Here is a 20,109-nt window from a genome sequence, read left to right as displayed (position 1 = left end):
GGCTGCATGATCCTAAGGTCTGCTTAAATCACTCTATACACACAGGTCTGGTTCGCAGGACACAGTAACCCAACCTTACCATGTGGATGTTGCAGGTATCCAAAGGGGAACTCGTCACTCTGCTTCTCCCTGATCTTTGCATGCTGTACTGAGCTAATCCAAGATTTCACTTAGCATGTTGTCCAAACCCAGGCCCATGATTAAGCTCTCTCCTCGCTAACCATAAGCTGTAGTCAAAACCAAACCATGGTTTGAGCTTGTGGTTAGTCTGGACAGAACTTAACCACAAGCCTGAGTTTGGATGACATGCCAACTTGCTCAGTGCAGCAAGCAAATAAAAAAGATCAGGGAACAGCAAAGTGCTCCAAGTTCCTTTTTGCAAGCCCACATGTTTGTGTGGTCCTGGTAAACCAAAAAAAATAAACTGTGCCTTTCCTGCCAGCTTTCAGCAGTGTGAATAATTCAGGGCATGATTCAGTTAATGAGTTCCGTCAATGGAAGCCTGAGCAATGACTTTCGCCTGTACAATGGAGCTTTCCCATCTCTCCTTCCTCAGTATGTCCCACACCCCTGAAATTGGCTTGGGGGCGGTCAAGAAAACCCCCAGAACAGTGCATGAGTGGAGGAGGGGGGGGAATCATTCCATGTGAGAAGCTGAAATGCTTGCATTGGCAAAACGATCGACACAGTGTGATGTTGAATCCCTCTCATTGTTTCTCACTTCCACAGAAATGACCATGTTAAATCCCTGTGTATGTTAATTTCCCATCAACATTACATTCTAGTCAGCAGGCTTAGGTGCCTCAAACTAGATTTGTTGGGTTTTTTGTAGAATCAAATATCTTAAGCCAGAGATAAACTGGGTCAACTTCCATCCTGACCACTTTATAGCAGACTGGGATAAATGATGTTGATGATGATGATACCATCCTATACTTGCTGGTCTCAGGACAGTTCACACGATAAAATCAGAATATAAAACTACATAATCAAAATAAAAACAACAACAACAACCCAATAACCCCCCCCCCAAGGATCTACCAAGCTCAAAACTGCAATGGCAGTAGTCACAAGGTACCACCTGTTCACTGGGACCTCTTTCTTGCAATACCTTTTGCTCCCTCCCATCCTGCACTTTCAGCCTTAGTGATACAGCCCCAAACCAGCAATCTGTCTGGCCTTACAAAATCTTCAGGTCAAAAGGTGATAAAAGAAGAGGTTTGACCTCCCAAGGTGATTGTGGGGAGTCATGCTGTACATGAGAGTTCACTGCTTTATTGCTTTTTAAGCAATAATGATTCATGCTGTACAGTAGTTGAATTATTGCAAGTTTCAAACACTAGGGTGCCACCTTATGCCAATCTAAAACATACATTTCATTTTAGTTTCCTATTGCCAGAGACGCTACATACAATTCACCTGTTTGTGTGACAAGTGAAACAGATTGTTTGATGTGTGGATATGAGCGTGGATGTGTGTGTTTGAGTGGGGAGGATCCCTCTGTCAGTACTTTAAAATTATTGCATCAACACAAGGATCTAAGTGTGACCAGATGGGCATATAGATCTCTTATGTACACAGAGATCCCCATTTAGTTTAGTGGGACAGTGATCCATATGTGTAATAAACTATGCATATAGATTGGCACCTTCCACTGAAATGAATATGGACATTTCTCTGAATATGTGTTGGAGCAAATGAAAAATTAAGCAGAATTAGAGAAAAGTCTGGCAAAAGCATTCCTAAAGTGGCAGTAATAATTAACTGGAGTTAGATTATGATTTAAATTTAGCTTTTCATTGGAGATGAAAATCAGCAAAGCACTAACTTCTTGAGCCCTGGGACAATAGAGTCCATTTCTCCTTGGACTGTCTGGATTATGTCATAGTAAAATACAATCAAGGAACCTTTGATCAATTGAACAGGGTGGTGACAGGTACTCCTAATTCACTGTTGTTAGTGAATATTGACAAACTGGTAATGATCATACTGCAGAATGTCATTCAGACCAAGAATATTAGCATTCTTTAAAGGTCAAAAGCAATAGCTTCATAGAGACAGAATTCCATACAATTCCCGCATCAGATACTTCACATTCTACATAGAATGACCGTATATTTCAGCACAAGAAACATTATTTTCAAAAAGACTGGGCATGACCCCATATTTGTGCATGAATCTGTATTTAAAGGTTGCTAAACCACTGGTTGTATAAATCATTAGGTTACATCAAACAGATATTGCACATGCATGTACACAGGTGGGGCAAATGCAAAGCCTATGCTATTGTGCATTAAAAGACCAACTGTTTAAAATTTGGTTAAACATTAACGTTCTAATTTCAAAAATGTAGAAATGGGCTCTGAAAATATTTGCAATGTGACGCAACTGTTCTCAAACTGTGGGTCCTGACACATCGGTGAGTTCCGACTTGTTCCTAGGTGTACTGAACAATCAGCATTTGTTTTCCCTCTATTCCGAGGGCAAATGGATAAGAGCCAGCCATTTATATCTTCTTCCACTAAGCCTGTCAATTCTCGAGCACATTTTACACAGAAACCTATATGCAAAGTTATGCCAACTTTCTAGCCCTGAGGGTTTCTCGTAGTTGTCACCCAGCTCTTCTCTGCTTCAAGTCACAGTGTAGAAGTGTTTTTGTGTGTGATAACACCTTTATTGTGCTTTATGTAAATGGCTTAGGCAGGCATGGCCAAACTTGGCCCTCCAGCTGTTTTGGGACTACCATTCCCATCATCCCTGACCACTGGTACTGTTAGCTAGGGATGATGGGAGCTGTAGTTCAAAAACAGCTGGAGGGCCAAGTTTGGCCAGGCCTGAGCTTAGGGATCCTGCGTATTATTATTATTATTATTATTATTATTTTATAAATAAATAGCAAACAATAGCGGCACACAACAGCAATGCAGAAACACAACAACAGCTCCCTCTCATCGATTGGGACTACCAGGACAGAGCAACCCAATCAGTTGCAGTTTCTTCTAGTTTCTTCTGTTTGGTGGCCATATATGTCCTTAATCAGTGTAACATCACAAATTGTATCAGGCTAGAGTCTGCATGCATGATTTGCTTTTCCACTACAGCAATTTGTAGGACAGCAGGTTTCAGAATGAACAACGTCCTTTTGTAAAATCAGGACCCTATTACTATAATATGATACATTCCACCTAATTAGAAATATAGCACGATTTACTTGATGTAAGGCATGGTGAACCGGAGAATGAATGATCAGTTTCATAAAACGTTTTGCATAGTAATCATGAGGGATGGAGGAATCAAAGAAAGAAATATGTCAAAGTAAGATATTCTAATGTAACTACAAATTATACTTACTTTGTGAGACCCTTACTAGCTCAGTCACACTGAAAACGCCTGATGTGACAAAACTGTCTTGGAAGCCCAAATGTCCTACAAAACACAAGAAAATTATAGATGTGATTAATTTTAAGCACTTAATGACAGTATTCTTAAATACTTCACTATCTGTTTAATGTGAATGAAATTGAATATTTAATTTTCCACTTATCACTAATTGCTGTTTAGGTAGGCAGATATATGGTTAGAGTTTAGGAAAGTTAACATGACAGATTAACAGGGAGAATTGTATATATTAAAGCATCACAGCTGGAAATCTGAAACAAAAGAAGCTCATTTTAATAAACAGTTACCTCAGATGACCCTAAAGACTTAACAATTGAAATTAAAATACTGTACCTAGGAATCAGATGGGACAGCTAAGTTCTTTAATCGTTTTAAACATTATTCTCTAAAGAAACATCTGATCAGGATTATCTACTCATTCATTCAAACAAAACAAGATTTAAAGATGTACTCTTCTGAGGTTACATTAGGGAAATCTTAAAATAGCAGCTGTTAAAAAATCTTGAAAATGAATGCTTTTCACATAAAAAGGGGAAAAAACTCTTTAAAATGAGCTTTTCAAAACAGAAACCAAATCTTTGCATAAGAAAGCCTTAACTCTAATCCTCTGAATTTCTTTAAGAGACAAGGGGTATGCTTGCTTGCCGGTTTCATTTGTGTAAGGGATATTTTATATCAAAATGTTATTACACTTCCCATAACAGTATTTCCCTTTTTCTATGAAAACATGTCTATCACCAAATGTTAATTTAATTTTCTGGGTATAATCAATTACAAAACAAGAAGCCTTCAAACTGCAAATCGGGTAACAAGGAATTCTGCTGAACCAGATACTATAGTTCATACAGTACATATCAGGACTTCAATTAGAGGTCTGTGGCTGATAGGGCAGCCTGACCTATTGCTTTTGAAATCAGGGTCAAAGAAATCTGAGGATAAAGGGATTATTAAAAGAACTGTAAAGTTGTTCTTGTCCATAGGATAAGTGGCATACATTTTAAGGTTGTTCTAATGAAGATTACCAAGTCTAACACACACACACACAAACACACACGTATATTATTTAATGTAATATAAAGCTTTGCTATGCACAGACATACTAAATTCCTTCAGCTTCAGTTTCATTGATTTCATTTCCAAATTACCGAAAATACTTTTTATTTATTTAAGTTCTTGCATAATATAGCTCCCCCCACAAAAAACCCATATGCACACAATTTTATATTTATTTTGCCTGCAAGGTTTAATTGAACTTGAATGATTTATTTTGATTTATCAAAAATTAAAATTGCAGGTCCATTACTGTTAAAGTGTTTCAGTATTGATATAGCATTATTAGAAGCAGCCTTTGTACATTCTCCATTCAAGCAACACATTCAAGCTGATTTCCCAATAAATAATGTAGGGCTGGAAGCACATTTCTTCAGCCCACTGGCACCAGCAGAATCCTGAATCTGCCAGCATTATTTTCATTTCTATAACCCAGGTCTATAGCATTTGAGCAAACAGTAAAAGCCAGGTGTTATTAGCTAACATTTCTCCTAGATAGGTACCCAGCTAACCTGAATGGCAGAGTATCAAGCTCAGAACACAAAATCAATGCAGGCTTTACAATTGTGAACCGCATTCACAAATACATAAATTACTTCCCAGTGTAAGCCATGTGCATGCTCACAAACTCATAGGAAATGTTTGCATCCACAAGCACTACTGAATGTAAGCCTTGCATATATTCTCATCAATAAGCATTATAGGAAATTGTATAGAATAGCCATGGAAATATGTGCATAACAACCAGCAATTATGCACATTCACCATGGTCATTCTGCACATTCTCTACAGAAGGGTAGGCAACCTAAGGCCCGTGGGCCGGATGCGGTCCAATTGCCTTCTCAATCCGGCCCACGGACGGTCCGGGAATCAGTGTGTTTTTACATGAGTAGAATGTGTGCTTTTACTTTAAATGCATCTCTGGGTTATTTGTGGGGCATTTCTTTTTTTCAAAATATAGTCCAGCCCACCACATGGTCTGAGGGATGGTGGACCGGCCCACAGCCTAAAAAGGTTGCTGACCGCTGCTCTACGGTTTAGCTATTTAGAGTAAAAGGCATAGTGTGCTGTCTTTTTAATGAAGACGCTCAAAGCTGCTAACAAAATATACAAAACAAGATAAGAAGAAGCCAATCATTAAAAACAGGTTCATACATAAAAACCACAGCAGCTGAAAACAGCATTAAAATGCAAGCAAGCAAGCGCGCACACACACAGAGAGAAACTGACTTGATGAATAAACTCTTACAAAGTGAGACTTTTAATATTTGTTGCACAAGTTGTAAATACTGCTTTTCTGTACTGCAAAGTAATGCCAGCATTGAAAATCCTTGCCATGTAGAGTATCTTACTATACAGAGACATCTTAAAATCTTAAAATAGTAGTGATCAATTAGAACTTCAAGCCTATTATCTTAACCAAATGCCTGATTAGAAAGAAAAGCCTTCCCTACTCTAACTGCAACTTGATTCCTCTTGGTTTTATCCCCTACCTAGATAATCCTCTGTTTCACAAACAATGTCAAGCAAGTAACTTCTAATAATACTTACAAAATAGGTGTCTATGATACTTGTTACAGGGGCACCTGAAAAAGTTGCTGAAAAGATTTCTGATCTATCAAGCAGTACACCTACTAACTAAAGTATTAGCCATATGTTTTGATGTAACAGTGAAGCTGGAAAAGATTTGAAATGCATTGAAATGATTAAATTTGGATAATGATGTATGAAGTACATGTCTGGTGTCTTTCAGATTATACATTGTAAACTATTAATGGAAGGGGATACATTCTGGGACTTTATGCTGATGATGTTGCTTTATGTACACAGACCCAGATGATGCTGGAAGGTTACTGAGTATAGAATTGGAGACGTTTTTCAATGTCTCAGGACAAAAATGGGAAGTACTGTTATTTCACAATACTTCCCCACAATTTTCCAAAATATTACAAATCCCAATAACTAGAAAAAGCTCCAGATACTGCAACTAAACTAATGCTTGTTTCAAAATTATTATTTTTATTTCAGATGTTACCAGTTTGGATCCCACCTGCCCATATGTTCCAGTGAGGAAGAAAACTCAAGAAACTCATATTTCAGACAGACAGACAGACCACGTATTTAAAAATATTTGCTGTACCTTAACCCAACTGTTGGAGGATGGGAACTCCAAAATCTAAACAGCTATTACAATGCATGTCAACTCAGCAACATGACAGACCTAATGTCTGGCAACAAAGAAACTCAATGGAACATTTGAAAACTTAGAAATAGATGGTGTTCCTCTAAAAGTAATACCTTTAAAAAAATAAATTCCTCTCTTGGCACAGGCTTACAAATCTGTTCACACTTACAACTTTGAAAATTTGGACAAAATAGGCGAAGGTTCTGGTTTCAGGCCTCTCACCTATTATTTCATTACAATTCCACTCTGTCTTAAAAAAATAAATATAGTGTCTATACTACAGATATGTGGAAATAAAAATAATGTTTTTATTGGAATTTATTTTTACAAAGATGAATGACTGCTTACCTTTAATAAGATGCAATTTAAATTGGAAAATATTGAAATATCATGGCTATTAGGCTACCAATTAAGGTAATTTTTCACATATTCCCAGATTAAAAATGAAGCCACAAGACAATTAATGACATATGAAGAAATAATAGTCGAAGAAAATATAATAGCAAACATATTAACATTATCTTTGTATAAATATATTACAGAGATTGAGTTTTGTCCTCAGCAAAATTTGAGAAGGTTGTAGGAACTGAATTAAGATTTAGAAGTTGAAATAGAGGAATGGAACAGATAGTGGACAAAAGTGCCATACAAATCCATTTTGGCAACAATGAAAGAAAGAGCCCTTAACCAGAGAAAGAGCCCTAGACGCCTAGCCTATATAAAACTGGATAGTTCTCCTATGTGTTGTAGAGGATCTCCCACTATAAGGACATATCAGCACATGTGGTGGGAGTATACAAAAACAGAAAAGTTCTGGGGAAAAGTATTTACAGAAATATATTTGATTATAAGGCAGGCAGTCCTCATGACCCCAGGAATGGCTATACTTAACTCACATGTTGCAAATTAGAAACGAAGAACTTATAACATAGCTATTAACTGCTGCAAGAACTATTATTAACTATTGACCAATGGGTATAACGCAATTTGCCAAACAACATTATTGGAAAAACTGACACAAAAATTAAAAGTAGCAAGGGGTTAAAAGAAACATGACAATTTTCATGCAATCTGGTGTGACTTTATTGACTACACACTTAATGAGGCATATGGTAGAACAGTACCCCTAGTTTACACTTTTGGTGTAGGTACATATAAGTTCTAGGCAGTCTCCAATGCAGGCATTGAACAGACCCCAACATATTTAAGTTTCCTCAAAGGTGAAGTGAAATAAGTCACTATCTGCACTAGAAACAAAACTGTCAGATGTTCCTGAAGTCACTAGAATTGTAATTCACTGTATTTAAATTGAATTTGCGGCAGGCTAGAAAAGATTTCAACTGTCTTTACGCTTAATAAAAGCCATTTGTAAATAAATGAACAGTAAGTTAACGTTAGGAGTGCAGACAATACTGACTGCTCAGTAATGGAACTGATTCCACAGGATGCTGGATATAGGCTTAGGGCCTTTCCACACTTTGGTCTCATTTGGATACAAAGCTGAACTACTGTTATGTGAATGAGCATGTACCAGCCAAGGAGTCATGTGCTGCTCCACTCACCACTTCTTCTTCAGGATGTTCATTTCCATTTTTAACTAATCATAATTTAGTGTTAACTGTGATGATTCTTAATTACAGTTTACCTTGGCTTACGAAAGTTGCTTGTTTCAATAAACCATAGTTAAGCTTAACCACAGTGTAGGGTTTGGTCATAACACCAAAATTTCAATACTAAACTTTGGTTAATCGAAAATGGAAGTGAAAGTTTCTGATTTCCCCCAGGGACATCTCAACTTAAAGCTTTCTCAGGCTTGTTTTTGAAACACTAAACTAGGCCAGTATGTCCTAGTTCTCTCAAGGGTTTATCTGTATGATATACCTGTTTTCAAATACATGTTGTCTCCTTCACACATTATGTTTCAAGTGTGTGTGTGTGTGTGTGTGTGTGTGTATATATATATATATATATATGCTTTCGTAGATTTTCACGGGTACAGGAATGCAGGTTTTGGTGTCCTCGGGTGTCTTCCCGTGTAAAAGTTGGGGTGTCTAGGCGACGTTTCGACGAGGTCTCACTCGTCATCTTCAGGCTGGTGCTTTCGGCTTCTTGTTACTGGAACAGAGCAGGATCTCAGTGTTTGAGTTCCTATAAATACTGTTGAGGAGGTGTGGTGTATAGCCTCCAATGTTCTGGGCAGAGAGGAGGTTCCCAGGCTAGTGTGCCTTTTCTTCTTTTGTTCCTTAATTACTTGAGGGATATCTTGAGTGATTTCTTGAGTGATTTCCTGAATCCCACTTAGGTGGGTCATTAGGTGTGGATTAGTTGCTAAAGCCTTCGTGTCTTGAACTCTTGAACTTTGTGAAGAGTTTTTCTGAGAAGATGGCTGTACTGCACTTGGTTGTGCTCTGGCTTGGCTTCGTGTATAGGGGCGAGCTGTGGTTTTGTGGCCTGTGCCAGCCAGATCTGTGTAGGGATTGCAGGGGGGTGCAGCATCCGGAGGTGCCACCCTGGTTTGGCTACTGGATGGTGTCTGTAATTTATCTGTGGAGAGGGTCTGGGTTTGGGTCTGGTGTGGTTGATTGGTGATGGCGTTCCTAGTTTTTCTTTAATGAAAATGGGTCAAGAAAGCTCCAATTTGAAAGGAAGGGGAAAGGGGGGAGTGGAAATAGAGCAGTGATAACCAGCTGCTGCCTTGAAGAAAATAATCTTCCAAGAGCCAATTCCAATGAAACATTTTCTTCTATTCATGGAAGGATGAATTTTAAACAAGCTGGGTTGTGTCCAAAAGGTTCCCTAACTTTGACTTACTACGTCAGAGAAAAAAAACCCTACCACTGCCAGGAGGGAACCTTTGAAGCCAGCTCATTATTTGCTGATTTGATTTATTGTGTGACCCCCCCTCAAAGACTTGGGATGGATAAAAGAAAAGTTAAAGCGTATAAAACACAAAATGTGTTGTAACCCTTCTACTACCTTGCCTTAGGTTACAAAAAGTCAACTGAAATAAATAAATGAGTATTTAAGTCCCAATTTCTAAAGTTAGATTCTGGCTGTTTCCTGGGAGAGATCATTTGAGAAGCAGCCAATAAGGCCTCTTTGTGCATATTTGCAGTCCTTACATAATATTTGTAAGAGGGCATTTTCACTTGATGTGGTTTTTATGGATTGTGATGGAACATAAAATTGGAAACACTGGTTCACTTTCATATGCCACTTCATATGCCATAAACAGCATCCTGAAATATGCTGGAAGGTGGACCTGCATGAATTTTGCAGCAGTGGTCTATAAGTATTTTCTGAAATTCCTGTTCTGTTGCTGCTTTCAGATTTTTGAGGCAAAATCCACGATCTTTTGAATTCTGATGTCTGCTGAGATCTGAAGGGGAAACTGGCTGTACTAGTATTCAGGAGCCCTATGGCGGGTGCCTTCTCTGCTGACTTAAACAAGTGCGGAAAGCTTTTCTGTTCTGCCAGCCCTTCACAGGCAGTTAAGACATCATCCCCTACAATGGTCTATTGATGTTTATTTTATTTTAACTTTTAAAAAACTTTTAATGATTTTATTGTTTGGTTTTATGTTTTATATTGTTGTAAACCACTGTGATATATCTTTATGACGCAGTGGTATACAAATAAATAATAAACTATATTGTGATCATTTCTAGATGGCTTGATTCATAAGTTTGCCCAGTAAGTTTTCCAGATCACAAATGAGAAACCTAGGTACTGTCAGAAACTTATCTCATAGTTTTCTACAAAGTCCTCCTGCCTTCAACCACTGAAAACCACATATTTAAAGTAAGTGACAACTGCTAAGGTTGATATAGAGGTGGGATGGAGTGAATAAAACCAATGTTCCATTAGAAAATTATCTAGTTGCAATAAGGACCTGCTAACTATAAGAATTAAACTTTGAGAGTATAAAAAAATGCATTTGTTTTGCTACTGAGATAAACAGGACACTGGACTAGACGAATCTTTCCCCTGATTCATATTGGGTGAATTGTGTTTTTATATTTTGACTTTACTTGGTGTTTTACTATTTCTGCTTCATTAAGCACTATTGGTATATTTTGCATTTTATACTTTTGCATTGTTGTTGTAGATTTGAAATTTTATCATGTAAGCTGTCTTAAGAGAGACTTTTACTGAGAACGGCAGACTATAATTGTTTTAAATAAATAAACCAATCAAGCAGGGCTCTTTCTTATAGCTGCGCATTACCGTGCTCCGTTTTCTCAACCAGTACTGCTTCCCACAGTGCAAAACACACACAAATGAAACAAATCAGGAGCAGGAAGGATTTCCTGTGCAGAACTGCCATTATTAAGTAGCAGGGAAACAATTCATTGGTGCAACAGTAAGATCAACAACCGAAAATAAAGTTAGTTACAGATTAAACTGTGTTAAAAGCATTAAAAAGGAACGAAAAGGGAGATCTGTAGCTAAAATCACTACCCCTTTATTGTAAATGACTCCAAGCTTTATTCTAACAAATCACAGGAGAAACCTTCCTTTGTGAATTCAATCTTCCAATCTTGCTTTTTTGGTACTTTCTGAGAAACACACACAGTAGCTTAGAGTTGTGCTTCCCATCTACTTCTAAGACTCCTGAGTAAACTGCCTGGAGGTGATTGTAAGAACTTGCTCAAGAATCATTTGATAAATCACTTGGCATCATTCAGATGAGACGGAGGAGGAGAAAGAGGTGGCATATTTCATTGCATGCATTCAGCAAAATTTCTCAGTTGTCAAACACCCGCATCTTCTAGGAATACTATAGTATGTAACACATGCAAACAAACACACACAGTAAACGTGATGGACATGATTACCAGCATACATGCAGCTAAACACTATGGTGCTGCTTTGGCTGCTGCAACACAAGGAGACACTTCTGCCACTGCAGCTAAAGTCATAAATTACGCTATGCAGTCTGCCTTACGTTACATTTGAATACTTGAAAACTTTATACTCTCCCTTATTACAATGGCATGCCACAACCAGGGAACCAAGTGATCCTGACCCTATTCTATTTTATCTGTTTCCTTTTGTTGTCTTTGCACTCAATTTTTCTGCCAGTATAAGTGACCATACTCTGTTATATCATGCTTCTATTGATAGATCTTGCAAATTCTTCCAGCATTTCACAACTAATAAGCGAGCTGCTATAAACAAAATGATAAGCATTTCCTCATATGGAATTCTGACATTTTGGCCACTAAAGATTGATAACATTAATTTTGGATCCATCTGTATTTTCTTCTTTTCTATATGACTTATTCCAGTTTGGGACTTTCCAGGAAAGTGCAAGAAAGCATCTGATGTGGCATAATGGTGTCTTTACATTGTACAGGGCTGCTGCACATGCCTTGCTAAGTTTAGCTATCATCTTGGGCTCTGTTTTGAAGCCTGCAATGGACTTCAGAATCTATACAGGGTGGAGGAATTTGATTTTTTTATATATAAAAATGGTTCAACAAGATGTTTGAGCAAAATAATTCCATTTATTGCTATACCCACCATATCCCCAAACTGTGCTCTCATTCACTAAAACCAGATTTCAGTTCCGTTTTAGGGTTGTTACAGTACCCAGTTTGTACACATTTAACATGAAGAAGTCCAGGCAGTGCCCCAGTATACACTCTGGCCTTGCTTTCGGCATGCCACCACTAGCTCACATTTTTAGGCGACTTGTTAGACTTTCCCTGTGACTGCTAAAGCTGAATGTGAGCAAACTTTAAATCCTCTCTAAGTCAAAACAGAAATTCCCTTCCTTCTTTCTCTTTCTCCTCATTTTGGCTCTTCATGTGCAGAGGTATAAGAGGAAGAGTTTATAAGTGCTAATGTAAAATTCCTCACAAGATGACAGGCCTGCTCACGAGACAATAACCTCTCAGCACTTCTAAAGTCAATGGATAAGCTTTTTATAAGAGGAAGTATAAAAATGGATGAGGAAGGAAGAAACCTATAAAACTTTTACACATACCTCTGTCTCAGAACTCTTCCTTACGACCAAGTAATGAATACTTCTATTAACTGACTGATTTTTAGAGTGCACTTTTATCTACAGGTTCTATATTTACAGTGCAAGCCCTTTCAATTAATACACGAAACAGGAAATAAGTGGCTAATTATTGTATTTCACTGCAAGTAACAGGTCTTTCATTGGACCTGTTAAACAAGGGAGTTAAAAAATGAAGCTATGGTATGCAAATTGAGGACAAGGGTTACTGGGTTGACAGCAAAAGATACACTAATTTGTAGCACAGCTTGTGAGATTTTTAAGGAAGAAACTTTTTGGGCTGTTTTGGGAATCTACTGCTGTAGAATCGTATTACATATGATGAAAGATGTAGAACTCAGTTTCATATCTGCACAACCATTTTGAACTACAGTCACAGTAAAAAACAAAAACAAAACAAAACAAAAACAAACAAACAAACAATAGCTTATGTTTCTCTATATTGTCCTCCTTGGAATTCTTGCTGAACAAGTACAGTGGTACCTCGAGTTACAAATGCCTCAGATTACAAATGCTTCAGGTTACAAACTCTGCTAACCTGGAAGAGTTACCTCGAGTTGAGAACTTTGCCCCAGGATGAGAACAGAAATCGTGTGCTGGCGGCGCAGGAGCAAGAGGCCCCATTAGCGAAAGCATACTTCTAGTTAAGAACCGTTTCAGGTTAAGAACGGACCTCCAGAACGAATTTAGTTTGTAACCAGAGGTACCACTGTACAATTTTTCTGATTAAATCTTCTTTATTACCTGCCTACAGCATTTTCCCTTGCAGGTACCCACTTCTGGAATGGCCCTAACACCCAGCTATCTTCCTGTGTCGGTACAGGATTGTTCTCAAACTCTCCTTCCTTCCATCATTTATTCACTTACAAAGATTTATACCTTGTCTTTTGATAAGTGCCTGCAAACCAAATCCATATCAGAAACATAATAAATAATAAATTGGATTAAAACACCAATAAACCCTACAATAGATAAACACAATAAACATTCAGCAAGATAAAAATAGAAACTAAACCAATTAAAAGGTCATCTCTAAAAGAACATGAAAACTGAGCACACGTCTCTCAGTGCAATGAAGCAACCATCAGCCATGCCTAGGAGGAAAGTTCCACAGTTTGTTTGGCACACGAGAAAAAGCATGTTCTCTGGTAGTCACTCACCTAATTTCCAAGGAGGAGCCACACTTAGAGAAGATTATCTTAACTGATGGACAGGCTATAAGGAATAAATATGTGTTCTAAATGCCTTGACCCCAGTCGGTTTTGAACAAAACCTGCTCTTTGAATAAGTTGAGAAGCAACCTGAATGTGAAACAGCATGGAGGTGTCCCACTGGACATGTAATAAGTGATTCTTGGATTGTGACTACATATATATTGATGTGTGTGTGTGTCCTCTCCTGTCTTGAGAAACCAGATACTTATTTTTGCTACTTTGCCTATTCCTTCACAGAGACTGCTAACTTCAAAGTGCAATGAGTATGTCATGTCCTTCAGGCACCATGTGGTCAGGCCACAAACATTTGCTTCATGCTATCAGTACTTTGTGTCAGTATTTGCTTGGATGATTTCTTTTTATCAGAATGTGTTTCTTGCGGAGGTTAATGGTTAACAGCTGTGACATCCAAAGTGCTCTGTCAATTTCCAGCTCTTGCAACCTGTAGGTCACTGGTGAGGCAGCCTTCATGTTTGGCCTGAACATTGTCTTGAGAACTGACCTTGAGTGACTCCCCCATATGACGTTGGATTGACAGCCAACTTGCACAGGAGCTCTACAGCAGAATGGCAGTGATGCCAACAGCCAGACTATGGCTGGAATCCTGTGCACACTTATGTCAGGGAAAGTCTTACTGAAGTCAATGGGAGTTATGTTACCAGTAAACCTGCACAAGATTTATGATCGGGGGAGTAACTGTATAAGACTGACTATAACCCAAAAGACCTTTGCAAATAATTGCATACTTCTGGCTTTAATACGAAAACACACTAAATATGCAATAGCATATTCAAGCTATATGCATTAAAAAAAATATACAGTACAGTGGTACCTTGGTTTAAGAACAGTCATGTTTACAAACGATTCGGTTTACAAACTCCGCAAAACAGGAAGTTTTTGAGAACTTCACCATGGTCTAAGAACAGAATCCGAACGGTGGAAGGGCACCGGTGGCAAGAGGCCTCATATGGGAAAGCGTGCCTCGGTTTAAGAACAGTTTCGGTTTAAGAACGGACTTCCGGAATGGATTAAGTTCGTAAACTGAGGTACCACTGTATGGTAATTTTCACAAATAGCCAATATACAAAAGTACTTCTAGAGCAGGGGAAAAGTTGCTTGGTAGTTTTTCCAACAGTTTTCTTTGTAGTTACCTCCCCTGTCCCTCAAAGTTCTAGAAATAGGATTAACAACTTCAGAATTTGGGATTAGAAGCAATAAAGGAAGGGAAACACTTTATTATTGCTGGGTCATGCATGAAGTAAAGAGTGTTTGCTGTTCTTGTGCACAGTGCTGCCATGGGTAAGCAGATTGTGGCATAGTGCACTGGTGAGTGCCAGTGACTTCTGTACCAGACATGAATCAGTAAGGGTGAAAATCTATGGAGAACATATACTTTGCACAGAGATGGTTTTATGGTTCATGTTGGAACTGATCTTCACCTAGTACATTTATCTTATCAATTCAGTTTTGGTGCTTTATCAGTGAGAAGCCACTTGAAACCACAAGAAAGGTGAATAGGTAGCCAACTATTGGTTATGTTAGAGATGAATCATATGAGTAGGAAACTGATTTATTCAAAACCAAGGGTCAAAGTTTTTAATCTCCACTCCTCATGTATGAAGGACAAGAGGAAAGGAGGAGTGAACAACCGCAAGGCTTATAGTGGAAGTCTTACAATGGGAAACCATGGTTTCCTGTTACATTTGTAATGAATAAATCTCTATATCTATAATTCAGCTCTATTTCTCAGTCATGTGACTGGGCACCCTTTCTACCTACTTTACTTGTTATTAACTCTTTCCTCCTACTAATTTATCTTAAAGGAATAGCTACTCCAGAATTTGTAGTTCTTGAACTGCAATTTAAATGATATTATAAGCCAAACTGTTTGCTTCCATATTGTGATAAATATGGCAGCTTTGAGCAAAACCTTATCCTGAACAATATTCAGAAGCATGGGTATAAAGATGAGGTTCTGTAAGAATGTTAGCAAGATGACACGAACCACTTTTTAACTGCATTACTTATCATTTCAACATGCATTCAATTCAATTATGGCAATGCAGTATGAGACTGGGTTCAACATGCAAATGCCAGGAGAGTCATTCTCTGATTTCATCAAAGTCTCTTTGAGATATTGATCTACTACAATGAAGGGGCAGCCTTAGGAAAGACAGTCATGCATAGCAATGACATTATTGTAAGGTTAGGGCCAATTTCTACATGATACACAACTGCATGTAACTTTCTCTCTCTCTCTCTCCAGAATGCAAAGCAGGAACGGAAGTGGAGGGTGGGAAAGAGCTATTTAACACTTTCTGCTTGGGCTATTTTTCTGCTGTGAAGCCAGTCCCTCCAATGTATCTCTCAGCGAAGAGTAGCTTCAGAGTGGTTTTTAGAGGGGAAATAGTATGAGGGGAAAGGATTAAGCTCTCTGTTTCAGCACACCTTTCTCAGTCATAAAACTGGGACATTACCTTGAAAAGTATTTGCATATCCTGCTGGGTTCCATCAGTCATATGGTCTGCATCCTGACTTTCTTAGGAAAGGCAGGGTGGTCTTCTAGTATCTTTGTTTGCCATGATAACATATCCAATAGGTTTTGTTGGACCACCATTCAGCCCAAGTTTAACACATTTAAAGTCCCATTGCTTCTAATGGGAAAGTTTGAAGTGCCCTCTTACTGATTTAAACCTGCTTAAATCTAATGCATGCACATCCCTATCTAAATAAATAAATAAATAAGTGGATGGATGAATACAATTATCACAAGGGTTGACAAACTAGTTCCGTGAGTAGCTGTGTGCCATTATTTACCACTTTTTACTGTTAGGAAGAACAAGGTGCCTTTCCTTTACTGAGGTACAGTTAAGGAATTGCAACTCAAAGCACAAAGAAAGCACTGGAATTACAATTAGTATCAATTTAGATGCTAAATAACTTTTTTTTGGGGGGGGGAATCTAAAATCTCTACATTTATTTAATGAGCAATTAATTTAGTAAACATTGGCGCACAGCTGCACTAATGTATATTGTCCTGTTTGCATTTACATATAAAAGCAGCCAATTCCTTGAAGAAAAAAACCCCCAACTTTTAAATTTACGGTTAAAACTTGTACTATCAATTTCTGTCTGTCAAATGACAGTTATGCATGATGAGTAAGAGCTTTGCTGGACTTGAACTCCTGTCATGTTCTATTTCACTATCCCAGCACTAATCTTTGCACAGTTCTATAAATACCATCTCCCTCTTCCTTCAAGAGGGCTTGACTTCTTTTCAAAATGCTGAAGTTTGAAAGGCATTCCATGTACCCATACACATTCTAATAAATTTGATGTAGTTTGATGGGGGGAAATTATGAATCGTCAAGTTTATCTTCTTCTTTTTTAAAAAAGACAATGTTAACAAAATGTTTAGACAAAAGCATGCAATGGTATGAATTCACCATGGAGGAAAAAGAGTTCCGATAAGAGAGGGGCCCAGGAAGCAGGATGACACAGATCTATCAAGGCTGAACACGGGTTAAAGAATGTCTCCTGATACATTTTCATTGCTGTCTTCTACTTTTGTTTGTTTATGCTTTTTAATCTAAAAGAAGTAATAGGAAATCAGGATTTCAAACAACTTCTTTTTGCTTCTTCTTTTTTAAAGGACTCGAGCTCCTGCATTGTGTCTGAGTCCTTGCATGAGAAAAACAATTTCCACTTGTGCAGTGGAACATTCCATTCCTTCCCCTTGCTTCCCAATATGTTCTTCAGAACAGATTTAGGAGGGGTTTGGGAGGGGGATAAATACTGGGAGAAGAGGGAGGAGGTTCCAATGCACTAGTGGGATTCATTCCGCTTGCACAAGGACTTTCTGGGATTCAATCCTCTTCGACTTGAAATGGCGCCCAGCTCTTCAAATATCGCGTGTATTTTGCTGCTGCTTTTACTCTCCTATGGCACATTCAAGGAATAGCTGGTGCAGTTTGCATCTTACTGATTTGTGTTGCAGAAGCTGCTCACCCACAATATTCCATACATTATGAGGAATGCTGAACCTGTTCTTAATGAAGATCTAAAGCAAATCTGCTGACTGGGAAAGGCTATGTTCAAAATGGGACATGCTTAAGTCTCAGTGAGGAAAGTAACAAAGTGTCATCACCCACCTGACTTCCCCCCAAATCAATTGAGCTGCTCAAGTGCTTAAGTCAGTGGGTTTTGTGAGTGTTCATCTTCAACACTCGAACTGTAGAGTTCTTGCATGTCCCATTCAGTTCTTGCATGCCCCAGCCAGCTGATCCCCTTCCTCAAGAAAAAAAATACTCTTATATTGGAGTGGGGTGGTAACTAGCAGTGAAGGGTGTGTGTGTGATCAGTAGGTGGGGATTTTGGGGCTCTGCTGACCCTGCTAATGACAACCAACTCCACACAGCTCAGGTGAGGCACTTGCTGCTAAGAGACAGTACAAGTCTAATTTTGCCTGGGGAAAACCCAAACAGATATGGACTCAAAGAATCTAAGGCAGCAACAGGTACATACTTACCATTTTCTGGCTGGTCCTTGATATCAGCTTCACTTGGCTGGCTTGGACTTTCAGACTGACTTGAATCTAAAAAACATAAAAATGGCCAAAAATTATAGGAATCGGTTGTGGAAATAAGATTTCCAAGTTCCAGACTTTAGATGATATATATTGCAATCTCTCTATATTTCCATCTGATCGAATATACAGTATTATCTTTTCACTGAACTTTAATGGAGTAATCAGATTACATTACATAGTTTTCCATTAATCAAACTTTGTTGTAGAATAAATTCTACAAAATCTGAAACCAAAATTCGTAATTATACAAAACTTTGAAAAACCATGCCGCCAGGCAAAGAATTTGGCTTTGTAATCCAGTGTGGGTTTGGGGCATGTGAGTTTCCCTAATACTGCAATGTCATTATTTTTCAATAGCCTAACAACTTGCTGTTGAGACATTAACCTTTTCATGTTTGTATTATTAACTACCTTTGTATGAAAGCGCAGGCTTAATCAGCTGCTTTAATTCACAGAAGCTTCTGAATGAATTTCAGCCTGAATAAAGAGCTATGTGGATTGAACGTTACCATTCTTTTCCAGCCTGAGAAGCCTGTTCCTAAACCCTAGTAACCTCTCTGGTTCTTGATGCCCATGCCCCAGGTTCCCAGAGCTGCAATTCCCAGGGTTGGCAGACCTCGAAACTTCAGAAGAGCTGAGGATCACACCTACTATTTTCCTTTCTTCTCTTAACCTAGATAGTGTGTGAAGCTGGGGAGAATGAAAACTGGGGGGAAAGGTGGCTGGTGGAAGAACTTCCCATACCTGTGCCTTTCTGAGAGTTAGCCAAAAATGCTCAGAAAAGCCATCTATTACTCTCTTTAAGTGGTGAACTCAAGTGGTGAATGGTGACATATTCTGGTGCCAAAACAGGACCTTGGTGCCAAAGAAGAGCCAATGAGAAACAAGAAGGAATTATCAGCACTGCTCTGGGAAACCTTGAGGTTTCCAGAAGTACAAGGGGCATTGAAAATATCTGAAGTGGGCAATCCCACGAAAAAGAAATGGACCAATGTTATCTGAGCATGCTCAGTGCTCAGTAGTCATGACTGCTGAGTGTCAGATGGAAGAGAAAACCAGGAAATTGTATGTGTGAGCCTGCAGAAGGAATGAAATGTCCTGCTTCAGCCCCCTGCAACTTATAATATCAGGGAAGAAAGCATGGCTGGCTGAAACCAGCATTTTGTTACAGATTCCCCTTCTGTCTAATTGGCATTGATAGAGAGAAGTTTATGCTTGTGGCAACCCTTGAGTTGACTTCACCTTGAATTTCCAAGGTGCAGTGAAAAGTCTGAAATTTGACCACATTTTAGAGAAAACTCCACACAAGATCAAAAGGTCATAACACCATGCTGTGATTAAATTGAAAATCTTACTTCTATTGCTATGAAGTGATAACACCGCCCTTGAGGTATTAACAGTACAGAAAGAAGAAGTACTGCTGATGACTTTGGGTCAAACTATGATAACGTATTACTTTTTGAAAAGCGTGCTAGCTTTTAAGCTAATGAATATTTTAATTATCAGACTACCATAAAGAACCTTTTGATACGCCATACGGATTCCCCACCACCACCTCCTGTCAATATGAATTTGTTATACAATGGTACCTCGGGTTAAGAATTTAATTCACTTTGGAGGTCTATTCTTAACCTGAAACTGTTCT

At 38.4% G+C, this 20,109-nt stretch overlaps 1 protein-coding gene across 17 annotated transcripts in view; it reads right to left on the bottom strand.

Annotated features, from left to right (window-relative positions):
- Positions 1 to 20,109, bottom strand: part of NFIA (nuclear factor I A) — a 403,887-nt gene that overhangs the window by 93,196 nt on the left and 290,582 nt on the right. For all 17 annotated transcript variants that reach the window (XM_083448118.1, XM_083448123.1, XM_083448114.1 and 14 more), the window contains exons 3-4: positions 18,405 to 18,470; positions 3,352 to 3,426 (exon numbers count right to left, since the gene is read on the bottom strand). In XM_083448118.1, the coding sequence (XP_083304244.1) occupies positions 3,352 to 3,426; positions 18,405 to 18,470 (141 nt within the window). The remainder of the gene's footprint in view (positions 1 to 3,351; positions 3,427 to 18,404; positions 18,471 to 20,109) is intronic.

This window comes from Podarcis tiliguerta, assembly GCF_965153285.1.
Source record: "Podarcis tiliguerta genome assembly, chromosome: 6".
NCBI classification, from domain to species: domain Eukaryota; kingdom Metazoa; phylum Chordata; class Lepidosauria; order Squamata; family Lacertidae; genus Podarcis; species Podarcis tiliguerta.
This window is presented reverse-complemented; position numbering and strand designations above follow the sequence as displayed.